Genomic DNA, 26,025 nt, shown 5'->3' with positions numbered 1-26,025 from the left:
CCGAGATGATGAAGAATCAGTTTGGTCTAAAGCCAAAAGGGCTGACCTTCTCGTACAAATGCCTATATCTAGTATGGTATGATTTGGTCGCTCTTCCCACAAATTACAAGCTCCTAGAGTTTGCCAAGTTCACTAGCCAAGGCAGTACAAGCACGATAGAACATGTCAGTCGGTATCTTATACAATTGGGTGAGGCATCAGTTGTGGAGGCCCATCGAGTTTGTTTCTTCTCCTTGTCCTTGTCAGGGCCAGCCTTCACTTGGTTTTCATCATTGCCGATCAACTCCATTACCAACTGGGCTAACCTCGAGAAGAAATTTCATACATATTTTTATACTGAGACTAGAGAAAAGAAGATTACCAATCTGACAACTATAAGGCAGAAGACTAATGAATCGGGCACTGAATTTCTTCAGAGGTTTCGAGAAACTAAGAACTTATGCTTCTCCTTAAACTTGGCTGATAATCAGCTAGCCGCTTTAGCCATTCAGGGAATGCTGCCGATGTGGAAAGAAAAACTACTGGGACAAGAATTTGATAACTTGGGTCAATTGGCTCAACGAGTGGCAGCGCTCAATAGCCAATTCCAAGTATGCGCAGAGATTCCTGATTCTAGAAGAGTACCACAGTGGCCAAAGCTTATAATCCATACTCAGTCGATGATGGCTATGAAGATGAAGAGGAAGAGGTTACTGTGGCTAAATGGAATTAGGGCAAGAAGACAGTAATGGTGCCAAATCCCTAGGGAAGAGGAGTCGAGGAGAGCTATGACTTTGATGTCACAAAATCAGACAAGCTCTTCGATTTCTTGCTTGAGAAGGGACAAATCAAGTTGCCCGATAATCATGTTATGTTGTCCCCTGATCAGTTGAAGAATAAGAAGTTCTACAAGTTCCATAATGCTACTTCTCATTCCACTAATAAATGTAGAATTTTCCGGCAGCATATACAGAGGGCTATTCAGCAAGGGAGGCTCAAATTTGATACGCCTCAAAAAATGAAAGTTGATGATAATCCTTTCCTAGGAGATCAAAACATGGTTGACGCTAGGCTGATCAAAGAAAGACTAAGGTCCTAACATCAACCAAATCAAGAGAAGCTGGAACAGTCGATCCCAAGATGCAAATATCGGCCGACGAATACAGGGAAATTAGAAGACGTCGCTATAAGCAAAAGAGCCGATATGAGTAGGGGGAGACATCAAAAGATGGGGCAACAAAGCCGTGAGTTACATCTCGGATCCTATTGAATAAGTGGCAGCGGCAGAAGGAAAAAGGATTATCAACGTTGGTTAAAGGATCAAGAATACCAGCGTCAACTGGAAAAGAGAGGTATGAAAGGAAACAAGCCGAATCACATTGGAATTGTCCTTTCTTCAGACATTGCTAGAATGAAGGTTTGAAGTTGCCTACCAGACATGACTGTCCAGAATGCAGCAATCAATATTGGGAGTTTAGGCAATCTCAAACCAACCGCCGTCTATCCATGCTCAAGATGCATATCATCATAATAACATGGATCGGCGCTTAAAAAATGGAAGTGTTCATAATCGGCTGGGAAAATGAGTTGTTGACCAAGACTGGGCTGATTATGAAGAAGAAGGCAATGAAGAGAAAATATGTTTGGCAGGAAGGCCAATGGTGTCCAGGAGGTTTGACAAGAAGCCAGAAGAGAAGGGTGCAACGCCTAAGGAATAAAGAGTTGGAACAGGCTCAGGCATCCGGTAAACCTCAAGTATGGCGTACTAAGCAAACAGCCGATAGAAAGCAACCATCGGCTAATATCCAAATGGCTTTTCTGTTGCCATCAGAATTCAGAGCTCCGGCAGATCAAGAAGTTTATTCAGATTTCGATGAATCAGAGTATGAGGAGATAGTTGCCAAGTTGATGGTTATACAACAAGCAATATTTGATAAACCAGTCATGCATCAGCACTTAAAGGCTTTATATATGAAAGGTTTTGTTGATGGGAAGCCGATGATAAAGATATTGGTGGACGGAGGTGCTTCTGTCAATCTTATGCCTTACACCACTTTTTGTAAACTTGGCAAGGGACCAGGAGATCTGATTGAGACTGGCATGATGCTTAAGAACTTTGGAGGTAATGCATCTAAGACCCGGGGGGCAATAAACGTTGAGCTAACAATCGAGAGTAAGACTCTCCTCACCACATTCTTTGTCATCGATGGAAAAGGGTCATATAGCCTGCTCTTTGGCCATGATTGGATTCATGCAAACTGTTGTGTGCCATCGACCATGCATCAGTGTTTGATTCAATGGCATGGGGATGATGTCGAACTGGTTCGCACTGATGAGTCTGTGAGCATTGCAATAGCTGATCTAGTCTTCTAGGAACTAGGAGACTTCAAATGCTTTTCTAGCAAGTTATGGGAAGGAGGCTTCATCAAGATCAGCAATGAAAGCCAACAGCCAATGCAAGCGATCGGCCCTGAGAGTTTGTTTTAGTGAATAGTCGTGGCTTCACGTCGGCCATTGGAATAAAGAAAAATAAGCATTAGTTCTGAGTATGGGTTTAGGCCGATGTATGAATGCTAAATGGAATCCTAAGTGCAGATCAGAATTGATGGATTTCTTAAACGAAGTTTTGTTGCACTTAATGAGATGCTTGCTCTGGATCGATCGATCGTTTAACCTTTGGTATGAAAAGTTCTATGGCAAAAAATATTTAAAGGGATGTTATCCTAGTATTTGATCAACACTTGATAGCCGATTCATTTAATCGTCGGCTCTAATAGCTGGTACCAGAAAGGTATCGCCTCTAGTTCAAAAAATGGAAATCTTCAAAGACATAAAAGCCGATATGATATGTATCGCCTCCAGAGCAAAAACAAAAATAATAAAAAACATTCATGACACATACAGGGGCATTGCACTAAGACACATTCATGAAAGAATAGGAGTCTTTGTTCATCGGTTTACCCTAAGTACAAACTAATCGAAGACCTTGTTCACTACATCCTGAGCGAATGTAATGTCCACAACGGCCTCCGCCGCTATGACGAATTCTTCCATCAGGTCCTCATGTTCCTCAGGGCCATCACCCATTAGGAAACTAGTCTCCATGGCGTGGAGCTCATACCTAGTCTAGACTTGCGCCACGGTTAACGCCACCGATGCACCATGACAAACGCCATGGAGGACGATCTCCTAAATGTGAGCCGAGATGTCTTAGAGACAAGCGTTAAGAAGGGAACCCCGAGCATTGATGGTGTCCGCGGCCGCGTTCGCCGCTAGTTGGAGAGACTTCAGTTGCACTATCGGGACTGGCAATCATAGGAACAGAGAAATTATCAAGATAAAGGCAGTGGAAATCAGAATGGAAGTATTCATGGAACTCATCTTACCTACCACCGCAGCGTCAGATTCGGCCAGCAGTGCTCGAATGGCACTGGCCTCCTCCTCAGCCGCATGAAGAGCGGCCTGAGAAACCCCAAGGTAGATCTCAAGCTGGCCATTCTCCCAAGTCGCCTCGGAATAGCGATCCTCGACCGCCCTCCATTCTCGAAAGAAGCGCCGGGCATCATCGCCATTATACGAGTTGGAAGAATCCGACGACGAAGCCAGTGTAGAAGATGCAACGTCAGAAGGCTTGCCAGCCCTAGGGAGGGGACGAAGGTTGTCATTCACGATGAACCTTTAGGCGAGTCAGAGAAGATCATCATCATGAACAGAGGATGTCAATCTTACCTCATGCGTCGGAGGCGCTGGCTCATCAGCATGTTCTCCTTTGGGACTTCCTCCGCCGCGCGTTTGCCACGGTTCTCCTTACCGGCCATGAAGTTGATCGAGTCTACAGGAAGAGAGAAAGGCCGCTATAGAGTTCTGCGAGGGCGGAGAAAAGCAAAGAAATAGGAACGATTGCAAGTGCGGATGTGTTCAAGGCCAGAGCCCTTGGCCGGTATTTGAAGCCACAGAACGAAGGGGTGGACGCCTCGGGTTGTGCAAAAGGCAACCGCAATTAATAGGAGGCAAAACGTCACCTCGCTAATACCGAAGGGAATATGGCGTCGGATGACTGAGGATAGAAGATCGAAGGGCTCTCTTAATAAAGGTCGTGTTTTTAGACCTAAATAAGATTAAGACCAAGAGTCTGGAATCGGCTATTTTCAAAATCAGCTCTTTAGCCGGAACAAAGGAAAACACAGTAAGACAATGGAAAAGTGTAGTTGTCATTGATTCTATGTAAAGACATATGTTGATTACGAGTCTAGAACATCCTAGATCGCTCTCAACACTTCTAGCCGAATAGCATCAGCCTTCTGTGATCTGTTGTTTGTCTTCTTCGGTTGATCCAGGAATGCTCTTGAGGCTACTTCGGATGGCTCTACCTCCTCTGACTTTGGCCAACGGTTCTCATTTGTTTTGTTGAATAGCATCAGGTATTTGAGCTAGGATGGACTTATGATGATCAATGGCAATAAGACTCTAGAGAAGGCTGGGGATGGATTACCCTTGAGGGCCAAGAGCAAAAGAGCCAAATGATTTGTCAACCGAAGTCTACAAGAATCTTGTGATGGATGACTTAGAAGACTTGAGTTGCCTTCGGCTACGTGCTCTTGAAAAACATTGAAGCCCATAAACTGAGGATTGTAAGATATTACAATTAAAAGGTCAAGAATGAGCAATTTTCTAAAGAGATTTGGTCTGGAGAGTAAAATTGCCGATCGGGTCAAAGGACAGCAAGTTCGGCAAATTGTCACCTAGTTGGGAAGGACCTTATCGGATCAAGCGCTATGCACCTGGTAATACTTATATCTTGGAAACACTGAAAGGAGAAAAAGAATTCAGCAGAGCAATCAAATGGGGAATATTTAAAGGAATATTACCCTAGCGTTTGGATTAATACTTGACAACCAATTTGCTCTATTGTTGGCTCTAATAGCCGATATCAGAAGGGTATCGCCTCTAGTGTGAAAATATACCCAAAGGGGTAAAAGCCGGTACAATGTGTAACGCCTGTAGGAGCAAAGCAAACACGAACAAAGTGATGCATATAGTATGAAGTACGAAACAAAAGAAAAAATCACTCAAGACAGAGAAATTGTTTGCTAATATCACCTATTACAAACGATGGGCCAGAAAAAACTTTGGCTACTATATCATCGGCCTAGGAGATAAAGGCTATGGAGTTAGCAGCACTGGAGAAATGCTCAATCAGACGTTCATAATCCCTAGGGTGCGCTGTGGCTGGAAAACCATGGGGAAGGAACCGAAGTTCGTGGCCAGAATGGGCTTGCACAGAAGCCAATGCCATGGCGGCACCATGGCGAACGCCATGTAAAGTGACCTCCCTGACACGGTTCAGGATGTCATGCAGGCAAACCACCAGGACAGCGCCTTTGGCGTTAACGAATCCCGTCGCGTGCTCCGCAGCCAATCGGAGGCTCTCCAGTTGGGCAGACAAATCTAAAAAGATTCAAAGGGGAGATGATCAGAATCTTGAGGATGAAATTGAAAGGAAGCAAATGTTATGATAGATATCTCACCCATGATTCTGGCCTCGGCCTTGGCCAACCTATCCTCCACTGAATCGGCCTCGGGAGGTGATCGACATCGAACCATGGCCAGAGCCAATTCTATGAGGGAGAGACATTCAGCGAGACCCTGGCCATGTCGATCAATGGAGGCAAGCAAATCATCATTATCAATCCATCTCCTTTGATAACAAGGGAGCTGGCAACGAGCTGTTAACGATGAGGACCCTAAAGGCCGAATAGAGTCGGCCCTATCCCCTGAGGCAGTGGGGGCATCATGAGTTGTACCCTCCTAACGATGAAGGCGCTAACGCGATGATGCAGGTCCGTTGAGGGCCTCCTCAGCAAACGTCTTGCTGTTCTCCATGATCTCAAACCTACAGAAAAGCAGGAACTATACTAAGGACGTAGAAGGTTTGAGATGAAGCGAGTTGTTTTTCGATCCCCAGCCGTGGCCTGTATATATAGCCCGGGAAGGCGAGGAGATAGATTTCGTCGGGGGTGTGAAATTGAAATCAGATACGGAAATGGATCGACGCTCTAGAAATTCAGGGGACAGACAACGAGGAGATAATAGATTTGGACTTATTGCTTCCCCAAGTTACAGAATATCGTGGGATGGATATAAAAGATTTACATTGACCAGCAATCAGCCCACCAAGGTTTCTTTAGATTGAAGGGAGTTCGAATCCCCATAGGGCCAAAAGTTATCATAAAACGAGTTACATTGGCCCGTTAATAAAATTATGACAGAGAAGGGGAAAAGCCGGCTACCCAACAGATGCCCAGCTGATTTCTTGGTGACTGGAAACCACTGGAAAGAAGCTTGTGGCTTTCCCGATGGGTGTTTGATTGAGCAAACAAGGGGAAGGTGTCCACACATTTTAGCCCTTGCAAACACTAGAATAGCTCTGCGAGCATGGAGAGAAGACCTAGACGATATCACAAGGATTCTTCTAACCACAGTAGCTGATTCTCTTGCTCGACAAGGTGCTAAGATAAGCGACACAATCACCCTATGCACAAGAATTCTTCTAACCGCTTAAGATCTTCATAGCAAAAAGATAGACCATGGAGGGTCCGGCGGAGTCAGAAGCACTCGAGGGAGCAGATAGAAGAAAAACATGGCTGAATTATTAAGTTGCTCTCGCCAGGGTCGGATAGACACTTTATAGCCGGCCTAGGAAGATGAATCCAAACGCCCATGAAGCAATGATGCTCTCATAAAAGTTTTGAAGCATGGGCTCATGAGCTGACATAGACGGCGACAAATAGTAGACCCCAGATCAAGATTCTTTACCCGTGACTACGGACCTATCGGGGGTATAGACGTGATAATTTTGGAATAAAATTACTTTTATCCCAAAATTGGGGGGCATGTGTTTACACCAAAATTTGGAAGGAGAGTCGCAGGGACTCGAAAGCTCCCAAGATCATGTCATCAAGGAATCAATTGCGTGTAGATCGGAACCAGCTGATTCGAATGCAACACTGGAATCGGCTTTCTTCAAGTAGCTCCGGTAGATAACGACAAAGGCTACGATCGGCGCCAGGACAAAGCATGTTAGACTCTACAAAAAGGGAAAGATTAGAGTCCAAGTTATCTTAAATTGGGAATATTTTCTCTAGGGCCAAAGATTGTGATGAGTCGTGCTTAGATAGGAGTCATGCATAGGTCCCGGGTATAAATATCAAACCCCGGCTATTGTAAAAGACACACAATCAATCAAATACAAGTTATTTACTTTTTTCGGCTCTGGCCATCCCTTAGGAGTAGGAGTAGAGTAGATCTTGGTGAGTTCTTCAGCAGGTACGGCTGCATCGATCCGGTCGACCTCCACCGCTTGTCTGTAAGTTCTGTCATGGCTTATACTTCTGTTTGTACGGCTGTATCGATCCGGTCGACCTCCACTGCGACTCTAGTATAAGCTAGTTATCGATTCTTGTCTAGTTCAAGTAAGGCTGCATCGATCCGGTCGACCTCCACTACTCGAACTAGATTAAGGTCAAGTTATCAGCTTTATCTAAGGGTGGCATTCCTTCGGATAGATTCATTAAGTTACCGTTATTGCTTATTGTTTCCATTATTTATTTAATTACAGCAATGGTTGCGTTCGGCTGGTGGAAATTTCAGCCGGAATTCACTGTTCACGGCTGAAATTCACTGTTCACGCTCTCACAAATTCCTCCAGATTCCTCCAAACGAACAGGCCCAATATCACTTCGCTCGATTGGGATTGATTTAGATCAGCCTTATATCTTGTTTAACCCATCGTTTGTTAATTTAAACTGATCTAATCTGTACTTTAAACGATGAGTTATGTTTTATCGGTTGTTTTATATCAATCTTGATCGTGCATAGCGTGCGATTAAGGCATGTCAAATCTTGAGTAGATCTATTGGCTAGCGAAAACTGTTCAATGGCCCATTATCACGGCCTGTGTGATTCTGCCTCACACCCCACTGTTAGCACCGTGGAGTAGGGATCATTATTTGGTAGACCCGTTTCTGAGAGGGCATGACCTTAACTGTGCGTTATGCCTGAATCGGCTGTTTTAGCCGATATCGAGCGCTTTCATGAACAGTTCACATCACGAGATCGTTGAAGTAGGGATAGGTTGAAATATGTGTTAGCCCCATGATCTTATTATTTTATTACGGCCTGTATGATTCTGCCTCATGCCCCACTGATATTAGTAATAAGTTAGGGTCATCGAGTCTATTGTTGTTTCTACGGCCTACATGATTCTGCCTCATGCCCCACTGGTCATAGCAATAGATGAGATCTAATATGTTCATTAGATATATCTTTATTAAATGGTTGAATGATGATGAGCTATTTCATTTATACAAAAGGAGTTCGGTTACTCGCAGTCATTGGCTTAGCATAAACTAATTATTGTTAACATCTTATTGCCATTGACTAATATTTGTCTAAATAATGATATTCATCATGAACGATAATCGATTCTTCTTACACAACCCTATGAGTTTTAACTGATTTATTCTTATGAATATGTTGGAATCGACTATTTAGTCGATTTCCTTTCATATCGGCTCTCAGAGCCGCACATTCGGGACTGTCTGGCAACACCGGCACGTTCTGCCCTAAATTACTGATAAACTTTCTCTCCTTGTTAATTGCAGGGTCAAATGGACTGGCACGTCTCGGGAGGAGTGCACAGGATCGACCACCCCTGCGCTGAAGCTAGGCGGATCTCCAGCTCCATCGAGCGAACCCTTTCGGCTTGCTCGTGTGCCCTCGGCACGGGACGAAATTCCGTGTCGACGGTATAAAGTATGACCAAATATATAGGTAAAAATATTAATATTTATGACACCAAATAAGTATAGTATGAAAATATATCTCATGACAAAACTAATGATATTTATTTGCATTATAAATATTAATATTTTTATATATAGTTAGTCAAACTTTAGATACTTTAACTTGTTATTGTGTTAGAATTGCATTATTTTATGGGCAGATGGACTAGAAAGAGAGAAATCAAAGCATGTGGATCTCTGTGAAACCCACATGAAAAACTACCCCTTTGTTAGCACGTGCGTGCTGGTATCTGGATGCATAGCACAATTTTGTTTCTCTCTCCTATTGTTCATCTTGCTTAACTGAGCATCTTCTTCAATGAACCACGTCAGCCCATGACCGCCTCCAGCCTCTACATCGTCGGCCACGCCGTCCGCTGCCCACCCCCGCCCACCCCTAAATCTAATCGGAGAAGAAAAGTTTGCCACATCGCTCCCGCCAACGGTACTTATGAGTTTGAATCGGAGAAGAAAAACAAAAATACCGCCGCTAGATTTTTATCTTCACCACACTCTTCTCTTTTTAAGTCCGCTCGCCATAGAGGACTCTCTGGAAATCCAAACCCTAACCCTAAATACTACTGCCACTGTTGCCGGCCTCCTTCCTCTTTTGATTTTTGCCAGCGTCCTCACGCTTGTGTCACTTACGAGTAGGGACGCACACGTACCAAAAATAAAGATTGCTCGCTGCACGGCCCTTGGATTCAGTGACGTGGAATACATTTATCATCAATTGGCACGAAAAAGGATGGTTAGAGCCGCGTAGACGGTTGACATCACACACATGGGCAGGGTCAAAAGAAACAGGGCATTCGCTGTCGCTGCCGGCCCTTCCTGGCCAAGTCTAAATAACCCACAGCTCCAGAGGTCCCCTTCCCAAATGTCAGATCTCTCATCATCTCCCATACATTAAGCAGGTGCAATGAATCCAGTCCCCCCTGTCGCTGTCACCAAGGATTGCCCTAATCCACCCACTAAAAAATAATCTATTCCATAATTATTTATTCCCTACGGCAGATGGTATCTTAGTTCACCGGTAAGGCTGGAGATGATTTTGTTTTTTTTTTAAATGAGTTGTCGCTGTCACCAAGGATTGCCCTAATCCACCCACTAAAAAATAATCTATTCCATAATTATTTATTCCCTACGGCAGATGGTATCTTAGTTCACCGGTAAGGCTGGAGATGATTTTGTTTTTTTTTAAATGAGTTGTCCAAAATTTAGAGTCTACATCATGTGGCCAAATAATAAACCGGTAGAAAGTTCTTCTAGATTGTCTGTATTATAGATTTTCAGTCTTTAGACTCTAGGCCACCATTTTTTTTTGATTAAAACTCTAGTCCACCATTGAAATGCTGGAATCGTATATATATAGTAATAGCAATGGGCTCCATTTCTATACCCTTCGTGAAAACAGAAATCCTTAAAGAAGGCCCTTAGTCATATAACAAGGTTTATGCTTGAGTTTTAATATTTTAGGAAAAAAAGGTTTAGAAAGTGTAGAATGATGAAAAAAAAGGATCAAAAGCAAACTGTTACAAATAAATTATCTACAAGAACGCTTTTCTAGCTTAAAGATATAAGTAAAAGTAATGTCACCGCCATCTATAAACTTAAGCATTTTTGTTCTCCAAATTTTGTCAATAATAAATATATCTTATCCATCCCACTTTTTCATTATTAATTAATGTACCATAGGTAATTAGGTATCAACAATCTAAACAGGCATACTCCCTCCTTCACATATTATTTGTCGTTTTAACTACATGAGAATTAATGAGTAGTAGGAAACAAGAAGTAGAGAGATAGAGAGAGAGACATATTGAGAAAAAGACAAATGAGAATGACAAATAATCTTAGACAACTATACAAGGCTAAAATAACTCTTATTATGAGACGGAGAGAGTATGTTAATTGGATCACTATATTCTTTGAGGTTATTGAGGGGCATCGAAGCCGTTTCTTCCCCCTTGGTTTTGTTTTATAAAAAACTATAAATACTTACATTTGTGGTTACTACTCTTTTCGTTCTTAATTATATGTTATTTTAGCTTTCCTAGACACATGGTATTGGTTATGTATTTTGACATAGCATATGTTTAGGTATACAACTAGAAAAAAAATAAAATGATTTATAATTTAGAACGGATAGTGTAAATACTTAATGAAAGTATCAACCAAACCTACACAGCTAACACATGCGACGGAATTCATAAGTTACATTATTATCAAGGCAGGTCCGTGTTCGACGTATCTAACCGCAACTTGGAATAGAGCAAAATGGGGTCCCCGTGTTGCTTGTAGTATTTTATATGATCATTTCTGGCGCCTTCCCAACGCCGTTTTTTACTGGTAGTTCTACGTGCAATTTAGGATCAGATAAAAAAAAAGTAAGTGCTTTATATTTGTCATAATAACTTATAGAAGCTATATATGCTTAGAGAGAGAATATGATCCATGCTAAAAAAGAAGAGCCAGAGGAAATAAATATTATGTATGATAAAAGAAAAAAGTTTTTTTTTATAAACCATAAGTAATGATAAATTTGTATTGTGTAAATAGTAATCTTAATATTTTCTAAGCTAAGAAGATTATTTTATTTATACTGAACCACCGATAGTGGTACGGTGCACTGAACAAAAGGCAGCAGCAGCGTGTAATTAGCAGTCCCTGCTTCCAATTAGCGGCGGAGTTTCTCGTCCGGGCTTTCACATCCAAGTATCCAACCATCACCGAAAGGACGCCCTTTTTTTCCTAGTCACTTGACTTGCAGCCACCACGCTTTCGCATCTCCATCTTCTTCCTCCTCCGCTGCTCCACGCCGATCCAACACGGAGGCCGGAGTCCCCAGACTCCCTCGAATCGTAGAAGCTGCTGCTGCTGTAGGCCTGTAGCAGAGCTCGGCCGTTGGTTCAAGTCAACTCCCGGGGTATTGCCTCAATTTGCGGGCGAAAGCACGCGTTTTTTTGGTGGTTTCTGGCACCGAGCGGTTCTTGATTCCGGCGCTGGTTCTGGTGCGACTCAGGAGGAGGAGCTTTTCTTTCGATTGGAGGGGTAAAAGTTGCCGCCTTTCTTGCATTCCACTCTGTTCCTGGACTGGATTCCTTCTCCCTGCACGAACTCGAGCTCGAGCTCGAGCTCGGCTCGGGCTGCTCCAACGCGTAGTCTCGTCTGGTCTTCTTACAGGTTATTAAGCTTGTTTTTTGCAAGCCTTCGGTAATTTCACTTCAAGCCATCGTCCCCAGTTTCAGACAAGTTAAGTAGTAAATCTGAGTATATATGGTGCTATGTTCTCGCAGGTGGCATTTTGGTGGTTGCTTCTTTCAAGAACTGCAGCATCTCGATTAGTGCTTTAACTCTTTACGGATGGATGGATGCGATTGTATTGAGCCACTCTGGCAGGCCGATGATCTGCTAATGAAGTACCAGTACATATCTGACTTCTTTATCGCACTTGCATACTTCTCAATCCCTTTGGAGCTGATATACTTCGTTCAGAAGTCAGCTTTCTTCCCGTACCGATGGGTGCTCATACAGTTTGGTGCGTTCATCGTTCTGTGTGGGGCGACCCACCTGATAAACATGTGGACTTTCACTACACATACCAAGACCATAGCCGTGGTACTGACGGTGGCAAAAGCGGCGACAGCAGTTGTGTCATGCATAACAGCTCTGATGCTTGTTCATATAATCCCTGATTTGTTGAGTGTGAAATTGAGGGAGAGGTTCCTGAAAGCGAAGGCTGAGGAGCTTGATAGGGAGATGGGGATAATAAGGACACAAGAGGAGACGGGAAGGCATGTGCACATGCTCACACACGAGATAAGGAGTACGCTTGACAGGCATACCATTCTGAGAACTACACTTGTTGAAATGGGGAGAACTCTTGGTTTAGCAGAGTGTGCTGTGTGGATGCCGTCCCGCTCTGGAACAACCCTTCAGCTCTCACATGCGCTCCATAGCAGTGCTCCGCTCGGATCAGTTGTTCCTATCAATCTTCCGATTATAGGTACCATTTTTAATAGTAATCGTGCTGAGCGAATACCACATACTTCCCCATTAGCTTCAGTGAAGACTCAGAAAAGCAAGTATGTCCCACCAGACGTCGTTGCTGTGCGTGTTCCGCTCCTGCAGCTTACAAATTTCCAAATAAATGATTGGCCTGAGCTATCTGCAAAAGCCTTTGCATTGATGGTTTTGATGCTTCCTCCAGACAGTGCACGGAAATGGCGACCCCATGAACTGGAGCTTGTTGAAGTCGTTGCCGATCAGGTAATTATCAATTTTGTCTTTGATGCGCATTCATGTATGCATTCCATTTATATCTGGTATGATTGTCTAGTACACTCCCACATTGGTACTAGTGTGCCTTACCAGCATAAGTTTTAAAGAAACAAAAATCCATAGGAAGAGAACATTACTAGGAGTGGATCTTAATTTGGGTTCACCCTCTGTGGAAAGGACAAGGATTGGAGCTTAAGTTTACCTCTTGAATCATTTAGTTTTGGCCCCAAAATACTTTGTCTTAAAAATCATTTGTTTTGTTTCTTAATAAGATGTTTTTCTTTACAACTGTAATTTTTATTCCCAGATGCTCTTTAATAGCCTTTCAGCACTTTTCAGTTTGCGGTCGAGTTTTGAATATTGTAGGACTTCAGTTACTAATTTGCTTTAAATGACTTTTTTTTATTGTTATTAAAGAAATATTTCTGGCATAATCGGCTAACTGCTGTATGCTGTCATAAACTGTGTTAACATGGTCAACTCTATTTGGTGATATAATGTCTCCTATTTGTTTTATACTCCCTCAGTCCCAAGAAAAAAAGATGCAATCCTCGTTTTTTTATTAGTATTATGATGCGTAATAAGTATCATTAGATTAATCATGGATAGATTTCATAATAAACATATTTTGAGATACAAATGTTAATATTGTTTTCTATAAACCTAGTCAAACTTAAGAAAAAATTTATTTAGTCCAAACCTAGGATTACATTCTTTTTGGACGGTGGTAGTAGTATTTACCTTGGTAGGCCTTCTAGAAATGGTCATTCTTTTTGTTCTCATTTTGTTTGAGTAGCGTGGCCTCTCTCTGCACTTACAATAAGCAATTCTTGCTGATGCTGAGCTTGTCTGTCATCACATAGCATATTGATGAGGCTTTCCCTGAAGTAATTTGCACTGCTTGTGTTGTCATATATTCTTAATTCATTATAAATATCATAGCTAAATGATCACATTTTCTCATTTAGGTGGCAGTTGCACTGTCCCATGCTGCTGTTTTGGAAGAGTCCATGCGAGCCCGTGATTTGCTAATGGAGCAGAATATTGCTCTGGACGCAGCACGCCGAGAGGCGGAAATGGCTATATGTGCTCGGAATGATTTTCTTGCTGTCATGAATCATGAAATGCGGACTCCTATGCGAGCAATCATTTCTTTATCATCCCTCCTGTTAGAAACAAAACTTACTGCAGAACAGCGCATGATGATTGAGACTATACTAAAGAGTAGCGATCTTCTAGAGACTCTTGCAAATGATGTTTTAGATATCTCCAAGCTTGGGGATGGCAGTCCTTGAGCTAGGAAATTGCACCTTTTAATCTACATGCCACCTTTACAGATGTAAGTGCCCTTTCTGCACTTTTATGCTTTACTATTATGTAATCCACAAGGGAAATTGGTTTAACTTACTCATTCATCTTGTAGGTGGTTGATTTAATTAAGCCAGTAGCTGCATTGCAAAAGGCTATCGGTAATGGTTCACTTAGTCTCCAGAATTGCCCACCTGTGCAATTGGTGATCGAAAGAGGTTGATGCAGATAATACTAAATGTTGCTGGGAACTCCGTTAAGTTTACTAAGGAGGGTCATGTTTCAATTTCAGCATCTATCGCTATGTCAGATTCTCTGAGGGACCCATATGCTCCTGACTTCCATCCAGTTCTCTCCGATGGGTCTTTTTACTTGGCTGTGCAGGTTAGTTGATGAACATTTACTACGTTGGTTTAATTCCTTAATCTTCTTAGTATACTGAACTGCCTATCAATGTGTGTGTTCATAGGTTGAAGTAATGGCCAGTAGATTTCTAACTACTGTTTGTCATGCCCAGATAGCTAGTACAATACTGCAGTAGTCGAATGCCTTACAGACTTGTTAGTTGTGTTCCCTGGCATATAAATTAACCATCTATTATCCATAATGTGCAACACGGTACCTTGAATTAAAAGAGGGTATTTGGAGTTGATTGGTAGCCCTTGATATTATATTATAGGTCTAGGTATGCTTATGCAGCCATATTATAATTTTCATATTTTAGGAGAAACGGGCCGTTCATCTAGATGAACAGTTTTATTTAGAAAGGAAGACCCAAATTTATCAGAGATTTTCCACATGAGGGCTTTCTCAATCCATGTGTGTTAGGGACCTGAGTTTAGGTTATTGTCTTCATTTCAAAAAAGTTTAGGTTATTATCTGCTAGTCTGCAGGAATTCCATTGGTCAAGCATGCCACAACATTGATCTGCTGCTTATACTTTGTACAATCTTACAGAAAATCTGATGCCAAATAATGCTGCAGGTAAAAGACACCAGGCTGTGGAATTAGCCCACAAGATATGCCTCACACCTTCACAAAATTTGAACACCCGCAAAATGCTATAAACAAATTGGATAATGGCAACGGATTGGGTCTGGCCCTTTCCAGAAGGTATACTAGTAAAGTTCTTCCTTTTCCCAAATGCCATTTCCCCTTGAAAACATTTGATTTCCGACGCTAATATAGTATATATATGCTCTCTCTGTTGCCTTCAGATTTGTTGCCCTTATGCAAGGGAACATCTGGCTCGAAAGCGAAGGCGTAGGGAAGGGCTGTACCGCAACAGTTCTTTGTGAAGCTAGGACTATCTGATAAACCAAATGCAAATCTCCGGAGAATCGTGCCTCCTGTCCAGCCGAAAACAAGGAACTGCAGATCCAGATGCATCATCGATAATCAATGGCGACATGGCAATTCTTCCGCATCGTTACCAGTCGATGATATGACAATAACCTGGAGGCAACCTCATCCAATGGGAGGCGGGCCACGAGCCTGATTTTGTGATATCATGATTTGAAGTTGGATTCATGGGGTTAAGGATGTTGTGTGTTAGAGATTGCTCTCCCCTTTTTTCCCAGAGCTGTCGCACTCTTGCTAAGCTTGCTTCTGAAATACTGCAGCTGCGAGTGCGATCGGGCGAGTCCAAAATAGTGCCTCGCCTCTAGGGAATTTACAGGGCAAGGAGAGCGGTGTGGTGTTTTAAGTTGTTACAGGTGTGGTGTTTGTTAGAGGTGATTTAGGGGTTCTCTAGTGTAGTATAGTCTTGGTAGAGAGAAGCAGAAAGAAGCTGATCTGTACATGAGGCAGACAAGTGAACCACAATGAAAAGCTAATGGCTACTTCTAATTAGATTAGAACATGAAAACATTGGTCCGACAAATGATTTCTTTCTGGAAGAAGATGATGTAAGTAATTTCACTTTGGAAGCAGCGTGAATTTTAGCTCTCAAAACAAGAGATGATTGAAGAGGCGTGCATTTTAGCTCGAAGTGATGAGTAAGCAATTTTCATTTTCATCAGATCCCGAAAGGGGCGTGTAATTTAGCTTGAAGAGATGAGTAAGCAATTTTCATTTTCATTTTCAGATCCCGAAAGGACCAAGCCACCTTCCAGCTGATGCCGTAGACTACATTCAGCAGAGATGGAACGCGGGGACGATTGCTAGCAGAGCTTTCACAAAAATGATACATGGAACGTGAACTCAGCAATCGTCCCAAATCACAAGACCATTTATGTATGACCTCAAGCATCAAGGTCACAGAATTGATCCCACAACACACTTCCAATCACAAAACATAAGATGCAAGGATCTGATAAGAGGTGCAACAGAACATTGTCTTCTTGCTCAACCAGTAACCAGTAGATAGGAAGACGAAATCCTTCAAATATCTTTCAAAATTCAAACCAGGACAACAAATTGTGCTACTACTCTCGGTAGAAAGTAATTACTAGTTACTGTCGATTCATCAAACAGAACGGTTGCACTATGCTGATGGCAACACGCACAAGGACCACAACTTTTTTAAACCTTGAACCCACGGCTGTTCCTCCTGCCACGAGCCTTCTCGAACTTCCTTCCCTTGGAGCGCACATATGGCTTGGTGTGGCTGTGCGGCACGCCAGGAGCCTTGCCAAAGTGCCTCACTGCCTCACGGGCATTCTTGGGGCCCCTCAAGAGGACCTGCAGTATGGTAAAGCCACAACATGGCCAGAACATTAGTTCATGTAGAGCAGGATAGGGTTTATTTCACAATGAATAATTTTGACTACCTTTCTAAAGTGTAAACTAATATTTGCAGTACAGGACTACTAATATTTGCACTACAGGACTGGACACAGTGTACATTTGTTGTACAAACCTAATTAATCATTTTTATACAAATGCTGCTTAAATAACGACTGCATAAGCTTGCTCAGATACTAGAAAACATTATGATCCCAGACAACCCACAAAGGGAAGTCTCATCGAGCTGGGATTAGAGTATCTTATCATCATTGCAGAACAAATCAGGCTATGCCCGTTGTACAAATGACTAAATAGATGGGTAAAATCGCACAGCTTGATAAGAAAGAAATAGTAAACGCCAAAGGACTCGATAAAATTCTTGAATGAGCTCAGATACAAAGGAAAAGCACATATCATGACAACCCACAGAGGGAAGTCTCATAATGAGCTGGGTAAAAAGAGTATCATCATTGCAAATGTCATTCAAAATTATAAGCAGACACAACCCTTTTTTAAAAAAAACAAGGAACAAAACAAAACCAAATGCATGCTCAGATAGAAAGGAATTTTTTTGATCCCAGACAACCCACAAAGGGAAGTCTCATCGAGCTGGGATTAGAAATCCTATCATCATTGCAAAAGTATCTCTCTTTTTACTGTGCCAACTACATGGAACAAAATAGTACAGCTTGGCAAGAAAAATTAATACCAAATAACTCAAGATAAAATTCTTGAATGAGCTCAGATGCAATGGAAAAAGCACATATCATGACAGCCCACAGAGGGAAGTCTCATAATGAGCTGGGTAGAAAGATTATCATCATCGCAAAAATCATTCAAGACTACATAATTGCTCAAAAATTCAACTAGCAGAACCAAAAAAGTTAAGAAGCTCACAAGTATGAAGAACTCAATGTTCTAGGTGAGTCAAATAAATTTTAACAGAAAGCTCCCTCAGCATTGTTATAATCGTCAAAGTACATCAGGTATTAGCATGGTTAATATATATATATATACATACCATCACTGGGAACCAGAAAACAAGACCAAACAACAAATGGAAATAGCTTAAAACACAGTTGAAATCCTTGCTTTCGTAAGGAATCTTAAAAACTGCCAAACGACAAGAGAAATGTCAGTACTAGCATGACTAACAATAACACTTCATGATTGTTAGGCCCATAAGGCTGACATCTGTTGAGAATTACTATGGCTTAAGACGTGCAGACTAATGTTCACTCAACTTGTACCATTAAAAACATGTGCAGATAAAATAGACAAACTTTCAAACATCAAAAACAAAACATACCGTGTTCTCGCCAAGTGGAGCACGGAGAGCAAGCTGGTCAAATGTGAGGCACTCCCCACCAGCATTGACAATCCTGGCCCTTGCTGTCTCGGTGAACCTCAGGGCAGTAACCTTCATTGCTGGAACCTCCTGGATCCTCTTGTCATCTGTGACTGTGCCAACAATCACAGCAATGTTCTTCTCCTCCTATTAACATATTATACACTATTTCAGCACTATATTCATGGTCAGTATACCCAATGTAGCAACCTAAATGTAAAGAAGCTAGATTAACCATTTTGCTTTTCAGCAATTTTTCATCCACTACTATTAACATACATAAAAATAACCTGACAAGGACATAGCAGGTGCACAAAAAGAGACCAGCACGGTACATTACATTTTGGAATAACAGACTGTTCTCAAGTGGGTGCCAACTGCATACCTTTCCTTCCATGAACTTGACTAGGCGGCGCAGGGAGATTGGTGGGCGATTGGTTTTGCTCATGAAGAGCCTCTTGAGGATGACAGCGTTGAAGTTGCTCTTGGTCCTCCTGACCAAGAAACGGTAGAGCTGCACCCCATCATAACACAGGTCAAATCACGGCATACATACAAACCTAGAACGACACGACGACACTTTTGATAAAGGGCAAGCAGATACCCACAAAAAGTATCGTACATCTATCTACGAAACAAAATGAATAGAAAACGAATCCTTTTATCTTCCAAAAAAAGTCTCGTCAAGCTGATGAAGCTTACAGGATTACTACACCGGCACAACAAGCAAATCCTCACGAAATTGATGCTATTGCTATTATAACAGTACGAAACTACAAATCACAAGCATTTTCAGAACCAAACAACTCGACCACGGATAGATCTACCGAAGCCAACATCCCCGCCTCGCTCGGGAAAGCTAGAAAACCACTGCACGAGGCGTACCTTGACGAGGAGCTTGAGGTAGACATCGTCGGACTTGGGCGCCGTGCGCTTGGTCTTCTTGTTCCTCCCGCCGGCGACGAGGTCGATACCCTACGACACAGCGCGCTCGACATCAGCGTCAGGAAACAGCGTAGAAATCCTCTGGAAAGGGCTGCGGGGAACGGAACGGGTGCTCACCATGGCTGCGGATGCGGCGGCGCTAAGGGTTCCTGCGGCTGCTGCTTACCTTGTCCGCCTCCTGCTCGGGAAGGATGGTGGCGGCGGCGAAACGGAAGACTTTTATAGTGTGGGGGAGAGGAAGTCGGGGGCTGCTGCTAGGGTTTTGAGTTAGTGGGCTATTGGGCTGGCACATGTGGGCCTTGATGGTTCTATGGAAATGGAAATTTATGGTCCGTTTTACTAATATAAATTAGTTTGGTCTTAGCCCGTTGAAGTCCATTTTGGGTCTTCATATCATGTGGCGTAGACGACTTGCCAGATCGAACGATAAGCCCTCTTTGGCAGTTCCAAAGGGCTTAAGGCCCTTCCATGGTCTAAAGTTTAGCCACTAAACTAAAGACTATTTTAGTTCTTGTTAACAGAAAGGTTAAAATGATGTTTAAAGATTAGTCAATTTCACAAAAAAACTTTAGACTACATAAGTAAGCTAAAGTTTTAGTCCTTAATTTTAGTCTGCTAAACTTTAGACTACAGGAACATGTCCTAAGCACCTTGGATGAAGCCTTATCAAATACTGGCTAAATAAAACTACTCTGTGAGAGAAGTTTGAGGCAAGAAACCATTTTTTTTACTAGAAGAGTGAAGCCACCTAACCATGACTTCTCTCATTTCTCTGGCTTCTTAGGTGAAACCATTTGTACATAAGCCATACCAAACAAGACCCAACTGTGGTAGTCGCCAAGCACATTGTAATAACCAGCGACGGAGCATGAAGCTAAACAAGGGGGGCAACTACAACTCTCACATAGCACTTCATCTACGTCGTAGTTAGCTCACCTTACTTCTGCATGTCAAACAGAGGCGCCCTGTTCGTTTGGGTTGGTTTGGCTTATAAGCCATGGCTGAAAGTACCGTTGGCTAGTTTGGTGTGAGAGAAAAATATTGTTCGTTGGCTGATAAGCCATGACTTATAAGCCAGATACGAGTAAGTGAACAGGCTGATGACCTTTAGTGCCTAGTGCATGGAGAAAGGAGGGCAAGCGCCCAACTTTGCCTCTAGTGCCCTTCGCTAGTGGTAATGCCCTATTAGTGATCTCTAACTATATTTCATTCAGTATGCGTCATCCTTATAAGTTGCTCTTTAAGTGTCAATTTAGAATTGCTTTCTGTTGGATGAAGAAGATGTGCTATTTTTGTCATGGTATAACACATAGGCATACCAGCTTACATTAATATGCGAAGAAACAATGTTTCACATGCCACCGTCCCCTGGGCTCTAGTCTTCTCGCTATGATATCTCCCTTCTTTGAGTTTTCTCGCCAAGAACGCAATGTCTATTCCTCGTGTGTCCTTAGTGTGTTCAGGAAAATGTTATCGAGTCCTATCTTTCATCTCCACAGGCACGTGGAACTAGTGCTCGCCCTTATCTCTACGAAGTTGCCCTCGTTCGTGCTCTCAAGATTGCTCATCTAGTAACCATTCCTCACGGCAGCTACTATCCTCCACCATGATTCTAATATCATCAGCATGAACCAGTGGCATACATATGTGTTACTCCATCTAGGGAAAATTGGACAGAAAATTAACAAATCTTCTAGCTCCAGCGGTAAAAAAAAACAATTCTAAATGTGGAGGAATGTTTTATGTCCCATTGTGGCATTGCACACACAGCAGGTGCCTTGAGTTTGCAAGTTTCCTTGCCTCCTTAGGTGAGTAACATTCAAATGCATATATCATCATAACCTCAATGTTGCCTTTTACACCAAGAAACCAGACTCAAGGTTATACCATTTAGTCTTGATCTTCTCATACTTATATATTAAAAATAGGCTTTATTAGTTTATATATTATTGGTAGCGAATTGAATGGGGGTTTTGAAGGTTGAGACAAAGATACTACAAGATTTTCCCCCCATTTTTTGGGTAAACGAAAGAATTGCTTGGTGGTGTGTAAAATATGCAAGGATGACTATGAGTCCATGACCGATCCATATTTCCATATACTATTCGATAATGCTCCTATCAGGAAGTCCGTTCGTGACTCTGAGTCCATACGTGGCTCCCCAGGAGCGGGCCCCAAACAAAAAACAAATCCCCATTCATACGGGCGCCTCCCTCTGCTCACTCCCACACCCAAAAATCTTATCCCTCAATTCCTCCTCCCCATCCTTCTGCACTCGCGCCCTGCCCTACCCCGACGCGCGGCCATGGCTGCTTCCCTGGTCGACGGCAGCGCCCTCACCAACCCAGGTGTGCACTCTCCCCCACCCCAGCGTGCACCCTCCCCCACCCCGTGTCCTCCTCCCCCCACCCGATGGCGCCCCTCCCCCCACCCTAGCATCCTCACCCACCGGGAGCGCCCAACGCCCGTGGATTTGGTGGCCGTCTCCCCCACCCCGGCAAGATCCATGGAGCACGAGCGAGATCCATGGTGGTGGCGCGGTGGTGTTGCAGGGGAGTCGACGGATCTCTCCAACCCCAACGTGGGTCCCTCTCACCCCGGCGGCCATGGCACTCCCCGCCCCCATCCCCCACCGTCGTCGCCTCTAGTGCCATTAGAGCTGGTGGTGGTGGTGCTCGCGCGCACCGCTGGTGCTGGTGCTGGTGCTGGGTGGTGCTCACGCGCAGCCGCTCGCCGTCAGCTCCCACCCCGTCGACCGGCCCAAACCTCTCTCCCCTATGTTGCAAATGTACGTTTCAATTGTTTCAGACATTTTAGATGCATGTTATAATCATTTCATATGGATGTTGCAAAAGTAGATGGGGGGATTGCACATGTTACATATGTTGCAAGTGTTTCTGAGGCATGTTGCAATTGTTTATTCAAACTGTTTCATCTGTTTCTAGACGTATGTTGCAAGCGTTTTGATCTGGATGTTGCATATTTTTTCACACATGCATATTGTCGGGTACCATAAAAAGGGGTCCCCTAAACAAGAATCGAAAAAATCGCTTAGACCTTGTAAATATCGAAGCCAAGAGACAACCACCGGCGAACCCCCACCTTATCCGAGGCCCGGCTAGACCACCCGGCCCACCTCGAACAAAATCCGGGCTCACCCGAAGTGGGCTCGGCCCAGAATGAAACCACGAGGCCTCGGACGAGGTACCGATTCTCCGACTCGCCCGAAGCCCCGCGCCACAAGGCCTCGGATGAGGTACCGGTTCTCCGACTCGCCCGAGGCCCCGCGCTGTAAGGCCTCGGACGAGGTACCGGTTCTCCGCCTCGCCCGAGGCCCCGTGACACAAGGCCTCGGACGAGGTACCGATTCTCCACCTCACCCGAGGCCCCGCGCCACAAGGCCTTGGACGAGGTACCGACTCTCCGCCTCACCCGAGGCCCTGCGTCATGAGGCCTCGGACGAGCACTCAGTTACCGACTCGCTCGAGGCCGGCTCGGTATCAACCCCGTCACCGCCCCCTTGACCGACTTCTCTAACAGGACGTCACGTCCAACCAACGCGTCCAACCACTCCCGCGATGTCAGCCGAACGGAGGCACGATACAGCGGAGTGGTCGACAAGACGGGAGTCATATCGACGCCATGCCGTCCGGGACAGGACGGTGCGGGGGTTACCGGCCGCTGTGCTCGGCACTGTGCCCACGACTAACACCCGTGCTGCGCTGTGCTGCCTAACCCCTGCTCCAAGGATAGCGCGGCGTGGAAAGTCAAGTCTGGGTCCCTGTAGCCTCGGAATCAGCGTACAAGACCAACTGCTCCCTCCGAGCCTCGGCTATCCGTTTTCGGGCTCCTGTAGCCTCGGGACTCACGCCCGCCGAGCCCCCCCACAATGGTTCAGCCTCTACACCGGCTGGGCCTCAGCTCTCCACATTGTCAGCACTCTGGACCGGCACATCGTCCATAGTATGCACCATGCCCTATGTCGAGCCGCAGGAGCTCCCACGTCGCACAGGATCAGGCGTGACCGGCGCGTCGCTCCAGTGCACCGAGGACAAGGCCGCTCTACCGACCATGCCGCCACAGTAACGAGCTACAGGGCTCGGACTTACCGCATCTGCTCACAAAATGCCACGTAACAAATCCATGTACCACCCCTGTGCCTCCCTTCAACTATAAAAGGGAGTGACCAGGGCCGCTTCTAGGGGGAGACTCACACATGCAAGCAATGCACAACGCTCTATAATACACACGCTCTCTCACTGCAAGAGATCAACATCTCAAGCAACCCACGCCACTCTACGCAGAGACCTAGGACTAGCTCCCTCTCTCGCTCAGCTTGTAAGCCCCTACTACAAGTACATTGGTGCAAGGAATACAAGGTCGCTCTCTCAGACTGGACGTAGGGCACCTATTGCCTGAACCAGTATAAACCTTGTGTTTCTTTGCATCACCATCCGGGATTAGGGGCACGCAGTACACTTTCACTAGTCAGTTGAGGATCCGTCGAACCAAAACACAGACAGTTGGTGCGCCAGGTAGGGGGCATACTGCGTGTTAGCTTAGTCATCCCAACAAGTTCCGGATGGCAGACCCCGTGCGACCACTGCGTCTCGGCACGGTGATCTGGTTCGGGAGCCTAGAGTTCATGTCTCTAGGATGTGAGTACGATATGGTACTCCACCCACCCAGAGCCCCATCGATCAACGACGACATCACGCACCAGCAGCCTAGGCGCAGGCGGCGCCCGGGCCGCCGCTCTCGTCGCGCTCGCCAGGCACGACGCGGGCGGGACCACCCTGACACCACGCGAGCTCAGGGCGACGCACCGCGCTCCACCAGTATCCCATACCCGGCTGTTGATACAGAGTCCCTAGCTGGGGACCTATCTAGCTTAAGCCTGGGCAAGGGAAAGACGCCGGTGGTGCGCAGCAACACCCCGTCATCAAGCTCTGCCCCGCCACCTCCTGAGGAGTCGACTCCGGTGGAGCGGAGCCTGGCGACGACACCATCCCTGTACCCCTTTGGCTTGGGCAATGCCGCCGCCGCCTACGCTTCCGCTCACGCAGAGTCCCCAAGACGCCACCAATGTTTTGCCCTTGACCTCATCGCCACAACCTCGACCCACACCCACGCTGACTCCTTGGAGGAGGACGAGGCGTGGGCCAGAGCGGACTTCTTCGGGCTTCGCGATCCTAAAGCCATGCGCCGCTTCATGGCCACGAGCGACTACTGCTTTGGCTACTCCGACTCCGATGACGAAGACACTTACGATCCCACTCGTGAGTGCTTCAACGTCGAGCTCGGGATGCCAATCGCGAGCGATGAGGACGAAGGGGTAGGCAGACGCTTCCCGCCCTGTGAGGAGGCAGGCGACCCCACACCTCCATGCGTCGAGCCCCCCGACAGCGTGGAACGAGAACCCCGCCCCCGAGGAACTTCGACGCCTAGACCTAGAGCAGCTCCGTGAGCTTCAGGCCAAGGTCGAACAAGACCGACTCCTTCTGCAGTAGCTCCAAGACACTCTCGAGCAAGAGCATCGGGGTCGCGGTGATGGCGGAGCAGCCCGACGGAGGGCTCGCGACGTCAACCACCGCATCAACAACGACGAAGGGGGCGAGCAACCCCCTATCTTCAATCGCGCTAGCCAGAACATCGCGGCAGCGGCGATGCTACTCTAGACAATGCCCGAGCCCTCTACCTCGGAGGGGCGACGGGTCCACGGCGAGCTCCGAGACCTCCTCGAGACCGCCACGGTATAGTAGGCTGAAAGTTCTGCCTCTCGATGGTGCGGCGGCGCCTCAGAACTACCCATGACATCGCCTCGGCAGGATAGAGAGGCCTCGGTTCATCCCGAGCCTACTCGGGCACCAAAAGCCAACAAGGCCCCCTCAGTGCACGACCGCCTCGGCGATCAACGCGAGGCGTAAGGCGACCACGATGTGGTCAGCAGACGACGGCGCCACAACAACGATGGGCCCACCCAAGGCTACCACCCGCACTGAGGCGGTCGCTACTATAGTGGGGAGGACCGCAGTCCTTCTCCTAGGCCACCTGGCCCTCGAGTCTTCAGCAAGGCCATCCGCGGTACCCACTTCCCAGCCTAGTTTCGGCAACCGGCCAACCTCTCGAAGTACAGCGGCGAGACCAACCCCGAGCTATGGCTGGCCGATTACCGCCTGGCTTGTCAGCTAGGCGGCGCGAATGATGACCTGCTCATCATCCGCAACCTCCCCTTGTTCCTGTCAGACTCGGCGCGAGCCTAGCTCGAACACCTCCCTCCCTTGCAGATCAACAACTGGCGCGACTTGGTAAAGGTCTTCGTCAGGAATTTCTAGGGCACATACGTGCGCCTCGGGAACTCCTAGGACCTCAAGAGTTGTCGCCAGAGGCCGGACGAGTCTCTCTGAGACTTCATTCGACGCTTCTCCAAGCAATGCACCGAGTTGCCCAGCGTCGGCGACTTACAAATTGTCTAGGCATTCCTCTCCGGCACCTCCTGCCGAGACCTGGTCCGAGAGTTAGGCCAGAACATACCGACCACGGCGGTCACGCTCCTCGACATCGCCACCAACTTTGCCTCGGGCGAAGAGG

General features: G+C 45.5%; 1 protein-coding gene, 1 non-coding gene and 1 pseudogene across 2 annotated transcripts; 1 reads left to right on the top strand and 2 right to left on the bottom strand.

Moving 5' to 3' along the window:
- The first annotated feature begins 11,528 nt into the window (after window positions 1-11,528).
- LOC136511724 (probable ethylene response sensor 2) lies at window positions 11,529-16,635 on the top strand (annotated as a pseudogene).
- Window positions 16,636-16,724: 89 nt separating this feature from the next.
- LOC136511726 (large ribosomal subunit protein eL18x-like) lies at window positions 16,725-19,691 on the bottom strand. Its single transcript, XM_066505759.1, has 5 exons — window positions 19,552-19,691; window positions 19,375-19,464; window positions 18,875-19,003; window positions 18,451-18,636; window positions 16,725-17,096 (listed from the first exon to the last, which is right to left on the bottom strand). The coding sequence occupies exons 1-5, from the start codon at window positions 19,552-19,554 to the stop codon at window positions 16,938-16,940; spliced, it is 567 nt and encodes a 188-aa protein (XP_066361856.1). The 5' UTR covers window positions 19,555-19,691; the 3' UTR covers window positions 16,725-16,937.
- Window positions 18,089-18,175, bottom strand: LOC136514667 (small nucleolar RNA snoR53Y). Its single transcript, XR_010773809.1, has one exon. It is a non-coding gene; the product is annotated as a small nucleolar RNA snoR53Y (small nucleolar RNA).
- Window positions 19,692-26,025: the final 6,334 nt, after the last annotated feature.

The sequence above is a fragment of the Miscanthus floridulus genome, chromosome 16, assembly GCF_019320115.1.
Source record: "Miscanthus floridulus cultivar M001 chromosome 16, ASM1932011v1, whole genome shotgun sequence".
NCBI lineage: Eukaryota > Viridiplantae > Streptophyta > Magnoliopsida > Poales > Poaceae > Miscanthus > Miscanthus floridulus.
Note: the sequence above shows the minus strand (reverse complement) of the source record. Positions and strands in the feature narration are given on the sequence as shown.